A 21,918-nucleotide genomic window follows, 5' to 3' on the forward strand; every position below is an offset into this window, starting at 1 on the left:
TGTAAAAACCATGGATTATATGAAAAATGCCTTCTCACAATGCTGTTTTTCTTATAAAAAGTTGACATTTTGGAGATACATGCCTTTCACGGGACAGCAATGACATGACTATGGATTGGGCCTATGAAGTGTTTAAAACACTTGTTTTTGTAGCAGGATAAAGGCTACATAGCGAATGAGTAGTAGTAGTAGTTTCACACGTCATCACATGTCAGTCAGTCAGCTGTAAGGGCAGATGTTGGGACAGTAAATGGAAACTTGTGTTCTTTTAAGACTAAACAAATGATATTGGAGGCACTGAGGTTTACTTGACTTCCTTTATTGTCTGATCATCCGACACATGGTCAAACAAAGAAGCAAAACTTGTACAATCAGTTGTGCAATTAATGCATGTATCCAAAGCCACTGAGTTAAACTAAATATAATATAGAATGTTCTAAAGTAGGATTTGGACAACTAGTTTGTTGTAGGGCTCATTATTTTTGGTTTTATTAACAAAACCAAAAAGGGAATATTTTTATTCATTCATTTATTTATTTTGACTTTGGCTGTATTGGTCACCTGATGACTTTGTGTGCTTTCTCTTGCACTGCAAAAATTTTTAAAAAAAATAAAAAATCCTGTATTTGTCTGATAATTGTTAAAAACCCAAAATGATGAGCCTTATTGGTTTGGTATACTAGTTTTAGAATGGCTGATGAAGGAAATGACAAAATGTCTCAACACAGTTATGATGTCATGCCACACCATTAAACATTCAATGTTATATTTTAAAATCAGACAATCATAAAATGATCCATAAAATCCACCTTTTCCATTAAGAACATTGTTGGTATCATGAGGAAACCTCATACCTACAAGGTTTTCAGGTTTCCAACCCCCTTTATATAAAATGAATGTCATTGCTGAAATCTGCCTACTGTAAAATTGAAAGAAAAAAAAAACCCAAAATATGTTTCAGTGTAAAAACTATAATTTCTAAAATCCTGATAATCTTTAGAGATGTGTGGCATTCTCTGACTCTCTAACAACATGTTATACAAAATACTCAATTTCCTGTAAAAAGGTTTAAATGCCCACAGGGAAACAAAAGAATACAATCATGTACTGAACTCTTTCTCAAGACTCATCTATAGAGTTTTTGATACAACATGATTACACAACTTAAAAATATGATAGTAGTTCTTTAAAAGAAATAACTAATTAACTTTTCATTTCCAATTGATAGGTATACACACTGAATGCTGTATATCGTACAGATATTGAGAGATGAGCAACTTGTGATGTGCTGTAGAATAAAGCCAATACATAAAAAAAGGACTATAGGTAGCAAAGGATTTTTCCATTTCTACAGAAAGAAAGATTATTAAAGACTCACATTCATTATTCAACACTGATACTGAAACAGCAGTTTGTCACAGTCTAACTGACCTTCAGTAGCCTCTTGCTGATGATCAAACAACATGGGAACAGAGGCAAGTCAGTGTTTATTGGTTATCCATGTTTAAGCCTGGGTCAAGTGGGATTTTCATCAGGCTTGGGGTATACTAACAAAACAAAGGCCTTTAGTTAATTTCAACCTTCTGGACTTTTAGGAGCTAAAGGAGGCTAACAATTCCTCCCAATGAGGCTATGGGCAATTTGTAATCTTTTGAAATGCATCCCACAGAGTGGAAAAGTTTAAAACAAATGTACACAGGGTAGAGCCTGGTGCTGGTGTTCACCGAAGGGAACTTGACTTCTATCAAACAAAACTAACCAGGCGTGACGTTTCCCAGAGGTGAGTGAGTTGAAGTTGACAAGAACTGTGTCCAGAAACCCAAGAAAAAACATATTTGGAGAGACAAAAAAACAAAACAATAAAATAAAAACAGAAATGGCAGTGATTTGGGAAATTGTTGGTCCCGGAGTGGGTGTACGAAAACTTAAGTGAGGTGACTTTAGTGGTTTTGCAAAACTCTGTCACTGATCCCTCAGGCTGTTAAGCCCCTTATGGTTTATTTTTTGGGGACATGTAATTTAATAGCATTAAACACCAGCAAAGGTATCCAATGAAGTATTTTAATAACATGGAAATGTAAGCTTTTACCCTGAAAATTGGATATTTGGAATGTAGGTCATATTCTTCTTGACCAAGTATTTATCAGTACTTTATGTTTAGGTTAATTTAATTTAGTTTGCCATAATTGGACCTATATAATTCTGGAGGCAAAACATAGTCCATATACGGGCCAGTCAGATTGGATGTAGTTTTAACAATATAGGGACAATAATTTAACCTATCATGTCCTGTTGGCACATCTGCATTTCATATTACTGTGCAAATGAGCTAAGCTAATTATCTACTTGATGTTTGAGGCTACTGCAAGTGACGACACCATCAAGTTTGGTTTTAAAATTGGGCCAAGATGTTGTACCAATGACAAAATTCTGACTAGACCGAGCCCAGGTCTGTTTCGTCTTCAGTACTGTCCATCAATCAAAGTAATAGTTCTGCACAAAGACAGCGTGGATGCCTCTGTAGACGGGAGAGAAGTTGTAGATGAGAGCTCGGTCTTCTTCCACAGGACTGGAGAAATGGTGCTGGTTCTTCATAGCTGGAAGAGAGAAAGAAAGGAAGGAAGAAGAAAAGGCGAGAGTGAAAAGAAAAGAGAGACCAAGAAGAGTATAGTGAAGAAGCTTCTTCCATACAGACCCGCAGCTGCTCTTTTCTTCATAACACACACTCACACTGTTCAAGTATTAAATGAGCTATATGCATTTGTTTCTCTTTGTCTTACACTTGTGAGGACCTTCATCGACTACATTTATTTGATTTGTGCATGTGTCATTTAAATTCTGTTATATTTGCACAATTTAGATTAAATTGGCCACATCTCCTATAATTTGGTAACCAGTCACAAGGAAACGGCAAAAGCCATAATACATTTCTTTGATTGATTTTTAGCCAACATGGGCAAGAATTTCCTTAAAGTGCTCAGAAAAAATGGAAATTTGAACATTTACATTTTCATGAGAACTCCATCTGCTGATGAAGATCATGTGATAAGATTGAAAGCTCCAGAACAGCTACTAAATTGACTGATTCTAAGCTAATGATAATATGGGGCGACTGTGGTGGAGTGGGTCGTCCACCCATCATAAGGTCGGCGGTTCGACCCCGGTTTCCTCCAGCCCACATGTCAAAGTGTCCTTGGGCACTAAATTAAAGCATGTAATAAAGCATATAAAGGTACAGCATGTTACCTTCAGAGACAAAGAAGCTGGCAGTGTAGAAGCAGGCTCTTATAGCAGAAGTGGAGTGAACCATGCCCGGCTTATCTATCCACTCAAAGGGGCTTTTCTCTGGATGCCACTGCACTGCATAAAATGGGTAGCGGTAGGCTGAGGAAAACCAGAAACATTGTCAGCAGACAGAAAAAAAGAAAACTTGCTCAAGCACTGAAAAAATCACTCTATTCAACATCTAATTTAAAATTGGACCATCACCAACATAATTTCCCCCGTTTCATCATACAATTCCCAATGTCATCTGAATAATCAGCATCACTCTCATTATTATGAGCAAACACATTATTCAGTTATTAGGTGATGTTATTGTATCAGGTGGAAAGTTGTGAATGCTGAAACACGCCGTTCATAACGCGGCAGCGGCAGACGGCAGCCCACCATTGAGTCTGGTTCTGTCCAAGGTTTCTGCCTCTTAAAGGAAGTTTTTCCTTGCCACTGTCGCCAAATGCTTGCTCATGGTGGGATTTGTTGGGTCTCTGTAAATAATATTATAAAGAGTACGGTCTAGACCTGCTCTATAGGAAAAGTGCAATGAGATAGCTTCTGTTATGAATTGGCGCTATATAAATAAAATTGAATTGAAAATGTTGAATTCACAGTAGTTTGCTATTTGTATGTTTGTAATTGTGTGGTGAACAACATGAACGATATGGCACTCAAGCTGCAAAGTAGTCAGTGATGAATGATACCTTCCATGGTGGAGATGAATTCTTTCTTCCCATCATTGTTAGTGGAAAGGACCTTGTAAAACCTCTTCAGCTTGGCATTTCGGCTGTAGTTCTGTTGGTTCAAAGACAGAGATTTTATTAGTAGTTGTCGTAGCCCTTAAACTAATTTGCTCCTTTTACATGTAACAAAAGTAAATAAATACTCAAAACATTGGTCAGACTAACTGATGTATGTTAATTTGATGCTAAAGGTAGATGACAATAGAGAAGCTCTTTTTATTTACAGTAAATGCTAAGATTTCGGGTATTGGGCTGAGATTTATCTAGCTGTTGAGTGCCTTGCACAAGAACACGCAACAGGACTCATATGTGAGACAGGTCGCTAACCGAGCCACACTAAAATCCTTTTCTGACATCCCATTAAGGATCACAAGCAGCTTGAAGTTGCATAGTTGAAGTTTATACCCCCAAGGATGGACGGGGTCAAACCCATGATCTTTGGTTTATGAGACCGATGCCTTACCCGTTGGCCACCGCGCCTGACACCGTGCCACCGTCCCTCTGACACCAGCTGAGTGTTTTCAGGTGTGGTCTGTCGTACTTGAGACAGCAGTACTTGGGCTTTGGGTGATGTAGATTATTAGCCTGGATGTATTTACTCTTTAAAAGCATACATAGCTATATCTGGATTCAAGGTAGATTTTCAACACTGAATAGACAGTGTTTTACAGTAAATAAATGTTTCAGTTTAGAATATTTAAGATAATAATAATAATAAAATAATAATAATAATAATAATAATAATAATAATAATGATAGACAGAGCAACGCCTGACATACAGTTGAGGACCCTTTGTGAAATGCCTTGGATATTCAGTTACTGTAGATTACACCTTCTATCATTTTCATTTCTGCTTGGTGGTAAGGCGTTGGACTCCTACACCAAAGATCACGAGTTCAATTCACTAGTTTAAAGAAGTGGAACAGAACAAACTGAAACTGAAACAACACCAAAAGACTCCAGCCATGACAGGAGCTGATCATGCCTTTCAGGAGGGGGCAGAAAAAAAGAGGGAAAACAAAAGAAGGGGAGCAGAAAATACCTGCATAGACAGACTCCAGCTGTGGAAGTTGGAAGTGATGTTTTCCTCAGCCAGAGACTGCAGCAGATCCTTGGGAAAACTCCGGAACAGACGGCTGGACTGGGCCGCTAGAGGACAGGCACAGATTTGTGGCGAGGCAGGACGTTCAGACAAGCAGTTCACATGACACAGTAGAGAGGAAGTTACATTTAATTTTTGAAGTTAATTAGAAAAAGTTGTTTAATACAGCATTACTGTTGGAATCAGTGGAATCATATTTAATCATGTGCTCTTTCTACATCTGCAGCTGGCCTAAAAGCTTAGTGGAACTCAAGATTACTCTTTCATAACAGACTGGTGTGCCACTGAGAGAAATGTTCTATCTCATTTGCGTGGGATCCGCCCACATTCGGCACCATGAGTGACACTGCTATGGGTCAAATCTGAATCACAATTCTGAAAGATGGCAGGATTAGGAAATTTCGCTCTTTAAAGACATCATGAGGTGTGAACTTTAATCCAAGATGGCAGCCTCCGTCTTCCCTGGTTTGTTTTTACTCTGAGTTTTAATTGTTTTATCATCTTAGTGAATTTTAACTTGACTGATTTTAACCAGTTTTAATATTATTTGAAACCGAACACCAGAACATTTAAGCTCTGTGCAGATTGAGCTCCTCAGTGGACATATATCCTTCCACCGTGCGTGAGGACAAGCTGTTGCTGCTCCTCAGGACATTTTCCTAAGAAATGTTGGGTCCAACTACAACCATGAGCAAAAGGCACATGAACCTCCGTCAATCGACTGAGCCAAACACTGTCTTAAAAGAGACATCGAAACTTCACAGTTTTAATTGAATCAGCTGGCATGGGAGAACAAAACACAACAATTCAGTCGTCTGTTCTGCTTAAATTCATGGCTAACGCTTTTAAAGACAACTTTGATCTTTTCTGGGGCCGTTCTGCCTTCTTCAAGCGCGATGGACTGCACCCCAACAACAGGGGCTCTCAGGTATTTGCCCACATAAGACACTTACACTACTGACACACTCCTCCCTGCAGGCACTGGACTTGTGGCTGGTGCATTTTTTAACAACTGGCTGTTTTGTTTGTCAGATAATCATTAAATACTTTTTATTTCCTCAGAGGTGACATCTTTAGTTGTAATGACACAATTATATTAGTCTGACAATTGATTATGATTTTTGTTTTCACCAACATTTATTTATATATGAGAGTGATTTCCCATTGTATTTACTTGGGATCTGCCCACATCACAGTCAGCACCATGAGTGATGTTGCTGTGAGGCAGATGGGGATCACAACTAGAAAGAACCTTTAGGCAGGAATTATTGCTCTTTGTTGTGTTTCTAGTAGGATTCCAGTAAAAGGGATCCCCCTTTTAATTGTCAAAAAATAAATTATACTGTATATCCCAGTTTTGGATTACATATTGCACATAAATTTTAGGATTAACGTGAGCTAATCTTGCCTTTGATTTAATTTTCGTAGGCCTACCATTCCCCAGCATAACTCTGCCTAACATCAACCTGAGCAAATATCATACTATCCAGAATAACTGAAGACAACTGTGTGGGTGTACAGGGCCTTTAAGATTAGTGATCTCTATACATTTAAATGTAACAAATGACAAAGGCACCATTTTGATAGTACTAACTTGCTTGACAGAAGAAAAAAAGAAAAGGACTGTAAACTAAGACATGTGTCCCATCTGAGAAGAGAGGCAAGCAGAACGGAGAACAGAAGTAAAGAAGTGCTCAGCTTCATGTTGTGAGGTTGCTGAATACCTGGTGTGAGAGTGAGAGCTAGAGCCACAGCCTTGGTATCAGTGAGCGTGAGCAGGTTTTTGTTGGCTGTGAGGACAGACAGCTGCTGGAAGCCCTGGCAAGTTCCCCAGATAGGGAAGTAGTCCCCAGCATCGTTGGCCTGCAGAGGATAAGAGAGTGAGGAATGAGAAGGTGACAATGAGGAAGGTGTAATGCCATTTTTTAACCTTAAATTACCTAAGGACTTTCTACACAGAATGCTCTATTTCACCTACAGCCCAAGTGCAGCTGAGGCTAATATAAGGCTTCAACAGTCTGAGTTAGACAAATATTCCAATGTTAAAGTCATTTTAGTACCAAATTCCCTCTTCTTCTTCCTGTTACTGTTCTGGCTACAAACAGTCAAGCACTGCTGTTGAGGGGACCCTCAAACGCGCAAATGACCTGAACTTGTTTTTTAACAGGTTTGACCACACAACCCCAATGAACTCAGCAGGGCTGCCTGGGTCCCCACTCACCAGCACCAGTGCCCCCTTTCACACCTCTCCTCCCTCCTCCCCCAGCACGCTACCCCAGGAGGTAGCAGCTTGTCAATGTCATCCTGAGATGTCACTTCATCTTGGCAGTCAGTTGTATATGTCAAATGTCTTACCTTCAGAGCCAAGTCGTAAAAGATCTTGGCGGCTCGACTGAACTGCGATGTCTGAATATCTACATCTCCTCCTGGCAGCAACAACCTGAGGAGACACTTCCACATTAGACATTTAGGCAACATGCTGGGAAATGCTGCTAGGAAATCTTGCATACAGTTAACAGTGGTTGATATCACTTGTTTACAGCGTTCACATGTGATTGGCTAAATCAGCCTGTTGACCTTTTAGCAAGTAAACTATGCCAAAACCTGCCGTTTGGAGCCGCTGACCAGATTTAGAATCGACAACTGTACTGTAATAGACCAATAAATTGCTAAACTTACCAATACAAACTGCATTGCAATGTTTTTATTACCACTTCTTATCTAGCTCAGTTTTTTAATTCTAAAAAATTCTGTACACACGGCCAATGCAATGAAATCCTGCAGTACAATGGAAAGCAAGAGCCAGGCAGAAACGTGTTTAGTGCAATTATTAGGCCTATGGCAGCAAACGACAGTCAGTGTGTCATATAGAGAGCTGAAGAAAGGAGACAACAAGAGAACCTTGTTCAACTCACCCATTAATTGAGTAGAAAATCTTAGCATATTCTTCTTCTGTGCGATTGATTCTGGTGAAAAAAGGCATAAAAAGACATAAAAATAGTTAAACCCATGAACTATCCAAGACAATCAAATACATTTTTAATCACTATGGATAAAAGCACGAGATGACTGTCTACACACCCCCTGTGTGCATGGCGACCAATAAAAAATTTGCCTGAATGAACAAGAATTTAGACATTATAGATAGGAAATGACGTAATCTCAACATTTAGTGTGGTAGTTTTGGGGTTGTCACTTCCTGGTTTATTTTGTAGTATTCTCTTTCCCTTGTATGTCTTGTGTTTTTACTTCCTGTCTGTGTTTTCCCTTGTTGGCACCTGTGTCTCGTTATCTCACCTCCCCTAGGGTATTTAGTCTTGGTCTTTTCTTTGTTCAGGGTTGGATCATTGTTGTACACGTGGTGTTGTTCCTTGCCGAGCCCTTGACTGTGAGTTTATCTTGGATTCTTTGTTCTCCGGTGGACCTTGTTTGGATTTTTGGATTTTGGCCTGCTCCTTTGTGAACTGTGTTCCACCTTGGACTCACTCCCCTGTTTTCACCTATTCTAGCCGGTACTTATCTGCCTTTTGTCTGCTCATTACCTGTCTGCTCACCTCTGCCTGTTCTTGCCTGCATACCACCCCACAATAAACACAGTAGTCATTCAGGTTACTTCACCCTGAGACCGCTTCCTTGTCATCTGCTTTTGGGTCCACATACCTCTATATAGCACCCCGCTACGACATTTAGAGGATATTGAGTCTGTGGGCAGGCTCGGGGCTTGCATCATTTCATATTCTCTACCTCATTTCAATTCTTATTATGACAGGGAGGGAAAGAAGAAAAGCACTGAGGTGTTGTGAGCCAAGATACTCCCTTTTTTCTAGTATTTATTCATCAAATACATTTATTGTGTTATGGAAAACAACCTTATTAATAATAAACTATGAGGAAGATGTAAAAGTAAAAAGGCTGTCGTAATATCCCTCAACATACATGTCTCATACTGTAGTGAGCTACTAATATGGTGATGTCCCTCTCATTTGCACAGGCTCCGCCCACATGAAACCACATCCTGCACCATTAATGATACTGCTGTAAGTCAATTCAATTTATTTACTTTTATTTATATAGCACCAATTCATAACAGAAGTTATCTCATAGCACTTTTCCTATAGAGCAGGTCTAGACCGTACTCTTTATAAGATTCATTACAGAGACCCAACAAATCCCACCATGAGCAAGCATTTGGCGACAGTGGCAAGGAAAAACTTCCTTTAAGAGGCAGAAAACTTGGACAGAACCAGACTCAATGGTGGGCGGCCATCCGCCGCTGCCGTCAGTTGTCAGTTAGTAGGAACTAATGATCTTATAATAATTTTCTAACAGTATTTCTATAATTACAAAACCCTCTGGATTCTGCCTCACTTGCCCCCTTTCCTCACCTGTTACAAGTCTTCCATAAAGGTCATCAAGGAATAAAATTAGCTGCTCAGTGTCCCTATTAAGAGTTTATGCATTTTTATTTATGTTTTTATTTATTTTTTAGTTATGTTAGGTTTTGAACGTAAATGTAACAGTTTTGACAATAGTATGTAAACGTGCAAAATGGAGTGTGAGTACACAAAAGTTTTGGTGGTGGTTGAGTTTGAGTCAGAAAACAGTTCATGAAATTTGAAAGATGTGGTCATTGAATGCATTTTGTGTAAAAGCAATGAAGTGATCCACAGTTTAGACCACATTGCCTTCTGCTGTGCTGACTGTGTGAAGAGTTCTGAAAACATGAACTTGTATAGAGAAATGTGACTTAACAATTCTAAAAAAAAACTGTAGTATGAAAATATTGATTAGAGCAGCTTAAATAATTCTTAATTGTTCTACTGTTTGTCTGTTGCAGTCACTTGATAGTATTTAAGGTCTGCATTGTTTCTGCAATTAAATGCATTTTCATTCAGTAATCACTCTCTCTCTCTCTCTCTCTCTCTCTATATATATATATATATAGTAGTTTTTATTGGCAGTGACGGAGTGACAACACTGTTCCAGCCATGATTTGTGTGTCAGGTTGAATTGCTTACCCACGGACATTCAGCTTACTTTCTACTTTGCCAAGATATGCTGTTGTTGTGATGTTAGCTATAGCAGCAGGAGAGTTGTGAGTATCGCTGGTTTGCTGGATCTGGGAAACCGTCTCGTCCTCTCTGGCTGTTAGCTTCGCAGCAGCAACTGTAGGGACACTTTGCTAACCCACAACCTAGCTAACGGTAGTTACATTACTTGCTGTGTCGTTGTTCGCTCTACATCATGGTATTAGTCATGGGATTGGATTTCTCCAGAATTGCATACCTCACCTTTAATGGAACTTAAAGGCATCTGTGTATGTCTGTGTGGGGGGGTTAATCCAGTCTGGCTCTTACAAGTACGACTGAGAGGTCGCACCTGACTGCTTTACCTGATGGGTACGACCCTTGACCCGGCTCCCTCCAGGTATTTGACATAGGAGGCAGCGATGTAAGAGGAGCCACGAGCAAACTGGTCTCCAGGAAGGTTTTCCTGTGCCAACACACCTAGGGAGGACAGAAGACAGATAACATAACATAGCTGATATTTCAGCACTGAAAAACGGATGCTGCGTAGCTGAGAAATTCTGTCCACACAGAAAAGATTAAGAAGCAACAAAGTGCAAGGGACTAAAGTGTTGACATGGAAAGTATACACTGGTGGACTCTTAAAGACATCAAATCCCCTACAGGTATTGACTTGTTCATTATTGTGACATGTGTGTCTCCCTAATAGTTTATGCTTCCTTTCGAAGCAGGTCTCTGGAACAAAACACCACAAACTCTACCAGCAAAAGATACATACTGTGTTCTAAATATAGTTCAAATCCCCACAATGCCCCGTGTCTGTCGTATACTCGACAATGTCCAGATGACATTTGTCATGACGCTGACATTGCCATTTTGTCATATGACAAAGCACAGCCATCATGTGTTTTCATCCACATCCTTTTATTTTACCCACAGCCACCAAAACAAAAGGGATGTCCCATGTTGCAAGTAAAAATGGAATGAAATGCACAAAGCACGGCAGATGGAATATTTAGAACACCTAGTGCTGAGCCCATGCAAAAAACACAAACTCAAAAATATATGATAACATTGAAACTATATAGCCTAATGCTTTAAATTAGGTCATCAAACAAAAAGTTCTGAAGACTAAGAATACACAATACAGATTCAAAAGTAACACTTAGAGAGCAGATACAATCCGCTAAAACTGTTAATTATAGAGGAAATTTACAAACATTTAATCTGCTTCAAAACATAGTTTTTTTTTCTGTTTTTTTATTTTTTAATTTAAATATAAATCATTTTTGATACCCTCCTGCCAAACAAACAGGCAAACCCCTTGCATGAGATGACACCCTAAATGCTTGGTGTGGCAGTGCAATGCAATGTATATGCACTTCCTACTTTATGTATAACCACATATCATGAGTCATGGCCTCAGGCTGGAAACATGGTCAGAGTCAGACCACAATGACTGCAGCAAGTTTGCTCAAGAAGACATAGTGTGCTGTCATAGTTCTCTGAATCTTATCAGTAAAATCCTGCTGAACTTCTTGTTCCTTCTTAAAACCTTACAGCCTGTGCAGACACTTAACAAATGACCCTGGTATCAGTGACAACTGAGGTGTTAAAGGTATATTAAGTGTTAGTGTTAGCCTTCTATCTGTGATTATAAATGCTCTTTTTGTTTTCAAAGTAAATTGACAGTGAAAGCTGATTTACATTGGGTGATGAAACAAATAACATTTGCGCACTCCACCCTAATTAATATTTGACAAACCTAATGAAAAGACAAATAAAGGGTGATCCGGTTCACATCATCATCTATTCATTAATCTCTTCTGTCGCCCTTTTGCTCAGATGTATTTATCATCAGCACAAGAATGCATGGGCCTATTTAAAGTGTTGGAAATCTTTCTACTACCTGTAAGTTACATATCATTTTAGGGTCAGTTTTGTGTTCAAAAGCAGCCTTGAATATACAAATGAGGATAGGGCCTCTCTGACGTGATTGCATTGAATGGTTTTAACCGACAGCCTAACACTTGTACAACATATGGAGGGAAATGGACTGTACTTATATAGCGCCTTTCCCGACTAATTAAAGCGCATTAACTACAAGTCACACTCACTGATGACTGCTCATCAGTTCAAAGAAAGCAACTCATTCACACACACACACACACACACACACACACACACATAACGTAACACATAACACACAACGTAGGCCTATATTATTAAACATGCATTGGCTACTGGTATTTATGTCATGATACAGTAGCCTAGTAGCCGAAGCACACGCACAGCCTAAAGCGAAGACGCGCACACGCACTCACTCTCTGTCTACGCACACACCTTTGTCGAACATTCTCGATGAGAATTACATAATCCAGACAGTCAGACACATATAGCTGTTCATGCGGCTGAATCTTACCGATGACCGGTCGGTAATTGAGCTGCTGGCTTCTCCCCGCCGCGCACAGAAGCGGACCGCAACAGAGACAGGCGGTCAGCACCGCGAACACCGCTGCAGCCGGCCGACACATCCAAAACACCGCGCAGGACTTTAAACAGAAAACCGCTGGGAATGAGGGATGTAGGCTTGGTTTGCAGGTTGGGGATGAACAATTGCAATTTCGGTGCTGGTTTTTGTCTATAAAAATAACAAAAGGCAGATAAAATAAAGGAAAGGGCACAGATAAAAATGATCCTGCGAAGATCCTGCTTTCTGGGTGACGATGCTGTGTGGTCAAAGGATGATTCTCCTCTCTTGCTGTCCTCGTCTGAGCTCTGTCTTTACTTCCTTCCAGGATGCTTCAAGTCAGTCACGTGTGGAACTCCACTCATAGACCCACGTCAGCTAGACAACACCTCCTTTCTTTCTTTTTTCTAGGCTAAACATAGATAACATCAGCCAGATCAGACTCATTCACACTCCTCTCGTTTGGTGTCATTTTATTCCGGTTTATCACAGGGCTGCAACTGTTGTGAGTAACAATCCTAGGAATCTGATTTATTTTTCGGCACATTCCATGTAGGAAAAGTTGTACTGAAAAAAAACCCATCTGTACCATTACTTTCTCGTGCATTTTTGCCCACACTGCATCTCTGCTGTAGATCTGTAAACTTCCAGACTTCTGCTGACCTGCACATTGTGTCAGCAGGTCCTTTCATTGTAATTACATGTTGTATTGTCTGAAAGGTTCTTTTCTTATCTTATTCCTAAATAATGGGCTATGTCCATTGTTGTTTTGTTAGAAATCAGAGAACATACTGTGTGCATGTTTGTGAGAAGAAGAGAAAGTACTGCAGTGTGAGTGTGTGTGTGTGTGTGTGTGTGTTATAATTTCAGCTCCACAGGATGCACCATCAAAGTTCTCATCTATGATGATTCTCATCATGTGTGAGTATGAAATAATCTAGTTTAGAGTGAACACTGCAGTAAGGAAAAGGTATTTTGCGCATGTGTATGTGTGTGTTCATTTGAAGTCAGCAGTTTGTAGTTCAGGTAGCCCATGGATCAGCGACTTTAGTTACAGTACACTGCAGAGGGACAAACTGCAACTGCACCTGTACTGTAGAACCACAAGAGGTCACAATCCGCCACCAAACAGCCCTCCCAGTTTCATGCACAGTATCTGTGCGTGGTTGTGTGTTTTGCAGATGTGTGTGTGTGTGTGTGTGTGTGTGTGTGTGGCACAGTCAAAATCACCTTATTTTCCAGGGACCATAACAGTACAAGAATCTATCCCAGAATGTGTGCCTTTTCATTGTAAGTTGGATATCACCCTCCTCCAAAATAATTCTAGTTCAATTTGATAGATAATATGTCTAATGCAGCATTCTGATATGTTAATGTTATATATTTACCTAATTACTGACCTTAATTAATTATTTACTCATTTGTTTGTCTTTGTTTTTATGTGTCTAACCAGGGAAAACCATCAGGAGTGGTGAGAATTTTACCTGCAGTGGAACCTGCCTGAGCGAGCTGCCAACTCTGGGTTTCAGTGCAGGGATGCAAACTTATGATATATCTACACAGGGGATGCAAAGTTTAACTCTATGCAGTTGTTTCCCCTTGTTCATTTGCTTCTCAGCAAATCATGTATTCATAACCCTAACTTTATTCAATGAACACAAGACACTTCCACTACATCCATGTGTTGCCGTCGAGAAAAACAAAGCATGCGCTGTCCTGCCCTAACGTCAACTTAACTGACTAGTCTGCCTGCACAGAAAGCAGCTGCGCACACATACTGTACTTGGACCGGGTGGGTTTGTGGGTTGGGCGTGTCTATTTGTGCTTTTGAACGTAACCGCTGTGAAACAATCAGAAAACAACATTTTATTTCTCTGATTCAACGGCTTTCTCACTCCTGGCACTCCCTCATTCAATCTATAGGTCGCTTGACCACCACTGTCTCTCTCTCTCTCGCTCTCTCTCTCTCAAACAAATGGACACAAACCAAAGGAAGCTTCTTGGCATCGCTATTTTTCAGCACAGACTGCAAGACAGATACAGACTTCGAAGCTGGGTACGCCAAATAAACCAAGCGAGGACACAACTGGGAGAGTATCATAGTTTGGTCCATGAACTCCGCTAGCGCCTGGTTTCAGTCATATTTCAGGGTGACTGTGAGCAGTTTGACCAGTCAGATTGCCGGATTGGCCACTGCAGGTTGGCCGGGTTGCATTTCTGCAAAAGTTGATTTTTCAACTGTGTGTATTAATAAGATAATTTAAGCAGACATTTAAAAGTAACGCAAAAGTAACTTTCCCTAGTAACTAATTACTTTTATATGCAGTAATTGGTAAGAAATTCAATTACTTTTGAGAGAATGAACTAGTAACTGTAACTAATTACTAAATTTCAGTAACTTGCACAACACTGGCCATCATCTTCAACATCTTAGTTTAGCATGTCGACATCCTAACATTTGTGGATCAGCACTAAACATGGTGCTACGGGAAAAGTCAGGAGAAAGTTAACATCATTTAAATGAAACAAGCAAACAAACTAACAAAGTTTAGCAATTTCAGAAATAAGTTAGCTTATTTCCATTTTTGCTAACAATATCAGCTACCATGGAGTTAGCTAGGAGTGATGGAGAGTAAATGAGTTCGACCAACAAAGAAACCAAATGATCATGAGTGATTATGGATTATGGAGAAAATGGACTTTGATGTCAGTTACTGTGCGCCCGACACATCCTCTGTGCGGCTGTCTGTCTTTGCTTGCTGGTTTCTTTACTGATGGTTAACGTCTCCCTGTAGCTCTCTGTGTGTATTCAAGGACTTTGCTGTGCTCGTGTTGATGTAATGAAGTCCAAGTGCTCACAAACACCAAGTATGTGGGTCATGTGACGAGAATATTTTGTCAAACTGCTATTTCCAAGGTCAGGTTTCCAAGATTGAAACTCAACATGACAGTTGTTTATAAATTCTATAAAGTACATGATGACATAGACTGCTTATCACGTGTGTAAAACCTGAGTGTGTGTGCTAAAGAGAGAAGGGGGTGGGGGGGACGCAATACTTTCATGGACAAGTACAATATGTGGGATTGTGATTGTGTGTGTGTTTGCAAGTGTGTGTTGTTTGCCATCTTACACTATAATTGCAGTCTATAAGCCCACAGCTGAAACCACTGACAGGGAATTCAAATCTGCTCTTCCTACGCCTCAGGGTAGTTCAGTTTGTACCAGTGAACACTCTCTTCAGTCACCAAATGAAGAAGAGCCCGTTCCACCCCCTCATCTGTGATGTCACACCAATGTACACTGAAGCTCCACAGAGACTGAATTAGGGAACACTAAGTAGATGAGTGGAGCTACGAGAGGTGATGTGGGCACACAGTTCTTCTTCTGAATACTAAATGGGAAAGAAAGCTTAAAGCGTCACTAATCAATATTTTTTGTATTAACAACAGAGCAAATGACTATGTGTACTCTGAAAAGGGCCGCTCACAGTGATGAAACCACAGAGACCCATCACCAGCTCTGTAGCTCTGCAAGTCAGTCGTGGAACATCTAGCAGCTAAAGAGCAAGATCTTTTTGTTTTTACATTGATCAGGTGGACAGAAACTTGACCTAAAAGTAATGCTACTGTTGCTCTGTGCCTGCTAGATGTGTAAATAGCCGATTGTTTGCTAACACATTAGCCTTAAAAACTTTGTAAGGGGAAGCTGTGTTAGGCTCTGCCTCTGTCAGCTTGTTGTGGAGTTATATACTGCCATCAGGTGGTAAAAAAGAAAAATAAATGTAACTTTCATACAAAGTGTTGTCTGAACATGACTAAAGGCAAGTGTTTATACCTGTTCCAAAGGCCACACTCAAAGGAAGGGTGAAAAGCCTGCAGTCACAGGGAGGGGCCAGATGCGGTGATACTTTCTCACCTCTGCACACCTGGCCAATCGCTGTGTGCAGTGGTTGTGCTTATCAGATTGTCAGTTTCGGGAAGTTACAAAAATTGCCACATGCAACCCCCCATTTCTGATATTGGAAAGGTATAGGTCTTTCAGACACTGACCATCTGACAAGCACTTCGTTTGAAGCACTTTTTAAAAAATGTATCAGCAAAAATGCTATTTAAATTGACCTCATTACTGTTGTACAGGATGAATCTGTTTCTGACGGACTTTATTGCTTTAAGCGGCACTGAAAGTGCTATATTTAAAGGTTTGTAGATTTCAGTCTTTATAAATGACAGGAGTAATGCAAGAATTAATAAGGCTAAGTGCTTGTCTACATCAGGTAATGCAGTAATGTGGGAATGTATGTATGTAAAACATTTTTTTCATATTGTATTCCCGTCTGGGAGTACTGATACACCAAAACAACCTAAAAAAATGCGGGGTATTTATTTCCAGTTTTAGAGTAAAAACTTTTTTTTAAATTCCTGTCATTCTATAAAACAAGTCAAAACACTCATTGGATGGGAGACACACACACACACAGAAAAGGGGACTTGTCTTAAGTTTATTTTTATCACTATTCCTGTAAATACAATGCACAGAAAAAATATTACCAATATACAGTAGACCTATATCAAAAGGGATCATAGCTGTATGTGAAGACCAAATTACACTTGTTTTAGGCAACTAAAACAACTATCACACAGCCATGGTCCACCCACACAGGTGTTTTCACTTAATGTACTTTGCCTGATTATACATCTTCTCAGGACTGTATGGGCATCTACAGACGAACATTTTTATGTAGACAAATATTTGTTTTTGAAATAATACATCCCCATAGCTTTTAGAAATGTGCGGAATAAAGGTATCACTTTTCCTAAAATATATATATTTATTTATTTGTGAATTAAACATTTAAAAAAATTGACGGGTCCAAAATGAATGTTTTGTTTATCTCTGTTTGAGATGTCTGACGTTTGATTCCTGCTTCTAACAAGGCTTGTGAGCTAATAGTATAACAACGTTGGTATCACGTGGTATAGTTGCCAGTTAGTGTGGAAAAACACTAACGTTAGCACACATCTTAGCTTAATCGTCAGAACAATAACCCATAAAATTACAGTTCTGCGTATTTAAACAAAATAACTACCGACAGTCATAGTCCTTTAAAACCTTAACTAATGTGTTGTCACCGGTTCAGCGTCAATCCCTGAAGTGCTACATTAGCATTAGTGACGGTAACGTACAGTTACCTAATGTTATAGTTCCCTCAAACAATGTAACGTTATAACAAAAATGCGTATCAGAGAGGAATTAGAAGTGGGCCAGGGTCCAACATAACCGCTGGCCCGGGGCTAGTACAAGTTTATGCAGGGCAACTTGATTGTGGCGGACTGGTCCGCTTATGAAAAGACGGTCGCTCTTCTTTAAGAATGGAGTGGACGTGGGATCCCAATATATTACTAATGTGTCATGTCGAAGGTAAATTAAAGTTCAGAACTACTGTAAATCTGCTCATTATACTGTTTAGACCCAAAACGTGACTGTTATTGAGGGTGTCATCTCTAACGTTAGCCCTATTATGCGACACTTTGCTGAGGTACTTGTGGCTAGCTAGCCATGTAGCCAGCTGCGTTGAGCTTAACAGCTGCGGTACTCACGTTAATGTAAAAATCTGAAAATACTGACATGACCACACAGTTGTCCTTTCTCTCTGAAGCCATTGTTTCTGTGTGGCGCTCAGTTGCTTTTATAATCCGCTATGAAATTTGTTTTCAGCGAGAAAACACTAAAGTTAGGTCAACACTACGCGCTAGCTAACGTCAACTTTTACTGTAGCTGTCTGATGTCCAGCGCTGTGGGGTTTAATAGCATCCCTACAATGTACTGTACTCTTTGATTGGATTAAAATGTAAATATTTACCTAATGACTTATAGTGTAAGGATGATTGAAATGTCATTTTACGGTAAGTGTTGCAATATAGGGCCCCTATAATTATTAAATGATGAGGGGGGAAAAGGGTTACCTAAAGCTAGCTAGCCATAGCCTAAGATTACCATAGATAACGTTACATGAAACACCACGGCACAACGTAAATCTATAGCCAATGTATAGCTATGTGTTGCAAAATGAATTCATTACTTTATCGCGAAAGATTAATCACTTTATATGTCGAGTCTCGCTCCACTCGACCATGAAATATGCAGGTTGTGCAACGAACTGGCAACCACTGGAATGGAAGGGGGGGAGGTGGAGTGCGTCACCTAGTGGCTGGATGCTATCACTGTTATCAGTAGCACCTGGGTCAACTTGCACATCATCAAAACCTTTTCATGGCTGGCATTTTGAGTTGTCACAGCATGAAAAGCACATGTGAAACAAATTTGGTAGGTATCTCTGTAAGCCGTGGCAGCCAAGGGCCCTGGGACTAGCTCACTTAGGTGGAATACAGTCGTTTTTTAATGTTATCAATTGCACCTGCACTTTCCTGCTATGACAAGCCAACATGTCTGCTGTGAAAATGATCTATTAGTAAATGAAGTTTGTTGACCTCACATAATTACCAGCATAGCATAGTTACTTAATTTATTTTCTGACCTGTTTTTATAGTGTTTTATAGTGTATCATATTGTTTGCTAGTACTTTCTCCTGTGTGCACTGATGTAGAGGCAAGCTACTGTAACAAAGAGTTTCCCTACGGGGATCAATAAAGTATTTCTGATTCTGATAGCTCCACCTCACTTGAACCTGAGCAGAGGTCTAATTAGAACAACTCCAAACACCTGTGTGGGCGTGCGTAGTGTTGGACCTTAATGTCCAGTTTTCCCTTTTTGTTTCCTCTTAAGTATCTTTAAGGTTCCTAAAATCATCTTATTCCACCCTGTCTGACTGTATCATATCTTGATCATGTTTACATTGAGTCAAATATTAAAAAAAACAACACTTTTTTATAGCTGCACCATTCCATCTAAAGGAAATATTCTGCATGTTTCGTATGTCATACATTTCCAAAAAAAGTTGACATATTTCATATGTTGGGGAACTTTGGGATCTCCACTAGAATTTTATATATATATATATATATATATATATATATATATATATATATGTAAGATTTATTAAAACGTTCTATGGGTTTGAAGTTTGGCAGCACAGAATGAGTTAATGAAAGACCCAACAGCAACTGTTGCTTGTTAAGGAGTTAATGAGCTTGGATATGCATATCCATGTACATACTGCCTCAATGCAATTGCATGTAGCCTCTGTATATATGTGTCCAAATGCATTTATGTAAATTGCCTTGGGAATAAAACGTTTTGTCTTGACAATTAAAAAACAAACTGAAAATGAAGTCAGAGAGGGAAATATGATTTGAATACCGAGTGGAGCAAAATAGTAAGGGGACCAGGAGAGACGAGTAAATGAAAGAAAATAAAGTCCACAGGGCCTGGGAGAGAGACGACAGAATAGAGAGACCGAAAGAAAGAATGAAAGAGAGAGAGAGAGGTGACTGGACTCTGTTAGCACAGAGTAAGAGAGAGAGAGAGGGAGAGAGACCATTGGTGCCGCAGCGGGACTGACTGTCACACGGACTGTTAGCGCGGCCGTTACCGGAGAGAGCAGCCGCTGCTCACCGTTTACCGATAGACACACCGGGGAAGAAACACAGAGGAGGAAGAAAGAAGGAGAAGAGTAACAGAAGAAGAAGAAGAAGAAGAAAAAACGGGGAATCGTTATTTTTGCCGTGTCGCCTGCGTGTCATCACCTCCACCGGACAGGATCGACTGTCCTCATCACCATCACTCCTCTTCATCATTCCTCATCAGCATCACCCTCATCCTCCTCCTCATCTAGACCTCTCCTCCTCTTCCTCCTGTCCTTCATCACCATGCCGGGTTGGCGGAGGAACCTCACTTTCTGTCTGCAGCGGATGCACGAGGAAGGTAGGAAGGCAAAACAAAATAATGTGCGCTCGTGTTTGCGCTTGCTTTTGAGTGCGTGCGAGTGTATGTTTTCACGCGGATGTGGTTTTCTTGCTGCTTAAATTTGTGATGAAATGTGAGCAGTTTCTTTTCTGGAGACACTTTGAGTCTTTGCAGTTTCTGCTTCATGTGCTTCATGAGTTTTCTGGATCACTGGAAGTGTGTGCGCGCGCGCGTTTTTTTTTTTTTTTTTTGCGCATGTGTTCTGTGGCCTGATTGAGAAGCACCTGCAGATTTGGTAATTATGTGTGTGTTTGTGCGTGTGTGCGTGCGTGCATGTGTGCGCGCATGGACACGCTTGGTCTGTTGGAGCCGCGCGCTGTGCGCACACGTGTCACCACGGGTTTGTTCCGCCGTTTCAGCAGAGATTGCGCGAGGCTACTGATGCTGGCAGGTCAGGGTGCGCGTGTGAGTGTGTGTGTGTGTGAGTGAGTGTGTGAGAGAGAGAGAGGCTGCGTGTTGGTCCTGCAGCATGAACGCAGGAGGAGGCAGACAGTGATGATGTTGGTCAGCTACAGTGTGCACGTGCGTGCGTGATAGCGCGCATATGTGAATGTGTGCAGCTGAAAAAGTGTCGCATGTGAAACAGAGTAGTGTTGACAATGCATGGGTGAGAGAGAGAGAGAGAGTTTTCTACATTAGTATCTTAATCTTGACACTGCTTCTGTAGGTTAAGGTCATGTGTGAATAAAGAGGTGAAGTTAGACTGCTCAGGACAAGATTACCGCAAACTTTTTATATTGGGGATTTTGTCTGAATTATTATTTTCTCCTCCTGTTCATACTGGCCATTAAAAGATCTGTTCCCAAAGCAATTTCACAAAATCCACAGTCCTGTGCAAAATACATTACAAAGTTTATCTAAAGTTGATTTCAGACTTTTTAGTATGAAAAGTCTATTTGTGTTGCTATCCCTCCGCTGCAGCTCAGCACGGAAAGACTGCCCAGGCAGACACAAGGGGCGGTTCGTTCTGAAAAGACTGTAACTTTGGAAGATATCCACTTGATTTGTCTAACTCAGGCTGCTGTTGCCTGATATTAACTTAAGATAAATTGTGGAATCTCTTTTTGACTGTGGATGTTGTCCCTTATCACTTACACTGGGAGCAAGCAAAACCTTTTCAATGCATATTGTTCGTTCATATGATCACCTAACTACTGTTTTAAGATAGACTTCAAAAATTGTGAACCTATCCTTGTAATCTCTTGTAATGAACACCTCATCTGTGTTTCTCTTGAATTTTTATAACCTTAAGCAGATGTTTTTTTCGGAGCCATGCAGCAGGAAACAACTTGAGAGAGTGTGGCGTTAACTTAAAATCTGAGTGAAAAACCAGTTAAAACTAACTGACCCCTTTAAAAACAAAAGAAGTACATTA

General features: G+C 40.1%; 2 protein-coding genes across 3 annotated transcripts in view; one reads left to right on the forward strand and one right to left on the reverse strand.

The window, feature by feature from the left end:
- Window positions 1-303: 303 nt before the first annotated feature.
- Window positions 304-12,975, reverse strand: zgc:171566. Its single transcript, XM_044221476.1, has 9 exons — window positions 12,572-12,975; window positions 10,515-10,629; window positions 8,038-8,088; window positions 7,478-7,562; window positions 6,847-6,985; window positions 5,063-5,169; window positions 3,981-4,071; window positions 3,247-3,384; window positions 304-2,597 (listed from the first exon to the last, which is right to left on the reverse strand). The coding sequence occupies exons 1-9, from the start codon at window positions 12,681-12,683 to the stop codon at window positions 2,476-2,478; spliced, it is 960 nt and encodes a 319-aa protein (XP_044077411.1). The 5' UTR covers window positions 12,684-12,975; the 3' UTR covers window positions 304-2,475.
- Window positions 12,976-20,036: 7,061 nt separating this feature from the next.
- The window catches only part of LOC122887804 (glutamate receptor-interacting protein 2-like), a 267,289-nt gene continuing 265,407 nt past the window's right edge, over window positions 20,037-21,918 (forward strand). For both annotated transcript variants that reach the window (XM_044221385.1, XM_044221405.1), the window contains exon 1: window positions 20,037-20,501. In XM_044221385.1, coding sequence (XP_044077320.1) covers window positions 20,447-20,501 — 55 coding nt within the window. In that variant the 5' untranslated portion in view covers window positions 20,037-20,446. The remainder of the gene's footprint in view (window positions 20,502-21,918) is intronic.

The sequence above is a fragment of the Siniperca chuatsi genome, linkage group LG2 (genome assembly GCF_020085105.1).
Source record: "Siniperca chuatsi isolate FFG_IHB_CAS linkage group LG2, ASM2008510v1, whole genome shotgun sequence".
Taxonomy (NCBI): domain Eukaryota; kingdom Metazoa; phylum Chordata; class Actinopteri; order Centrarchiformes; family Sinipercidae; genus Siniperca; species Siniperca chuatsi.

Bases quoted from the DNA above. Each gene is read 5' to 3' on its own strand.
- zgc:171566 (XM_044221476.1), bottom strand. From the start codon at position 12,683: ATGTGTCGGCCGGCTGCAGCGGTGTTCGCGGTGCTGACCGCCTGTCTC. The intron at 7,563-8,037 runs GTGAGTTGAACA...GTGTCTCCTCAG, and splicing joins ATTTTCTACTCAATTAATGG to GTTGTTGCTGCCAGGAGGAG. The intron at 3,385-3,980 runs GTATCATTCATC...GGTTTTCCTCAG, and splicing joins ATTCATCTCCACCATGGAAG to CCTACCGCTACCCATTTTAT.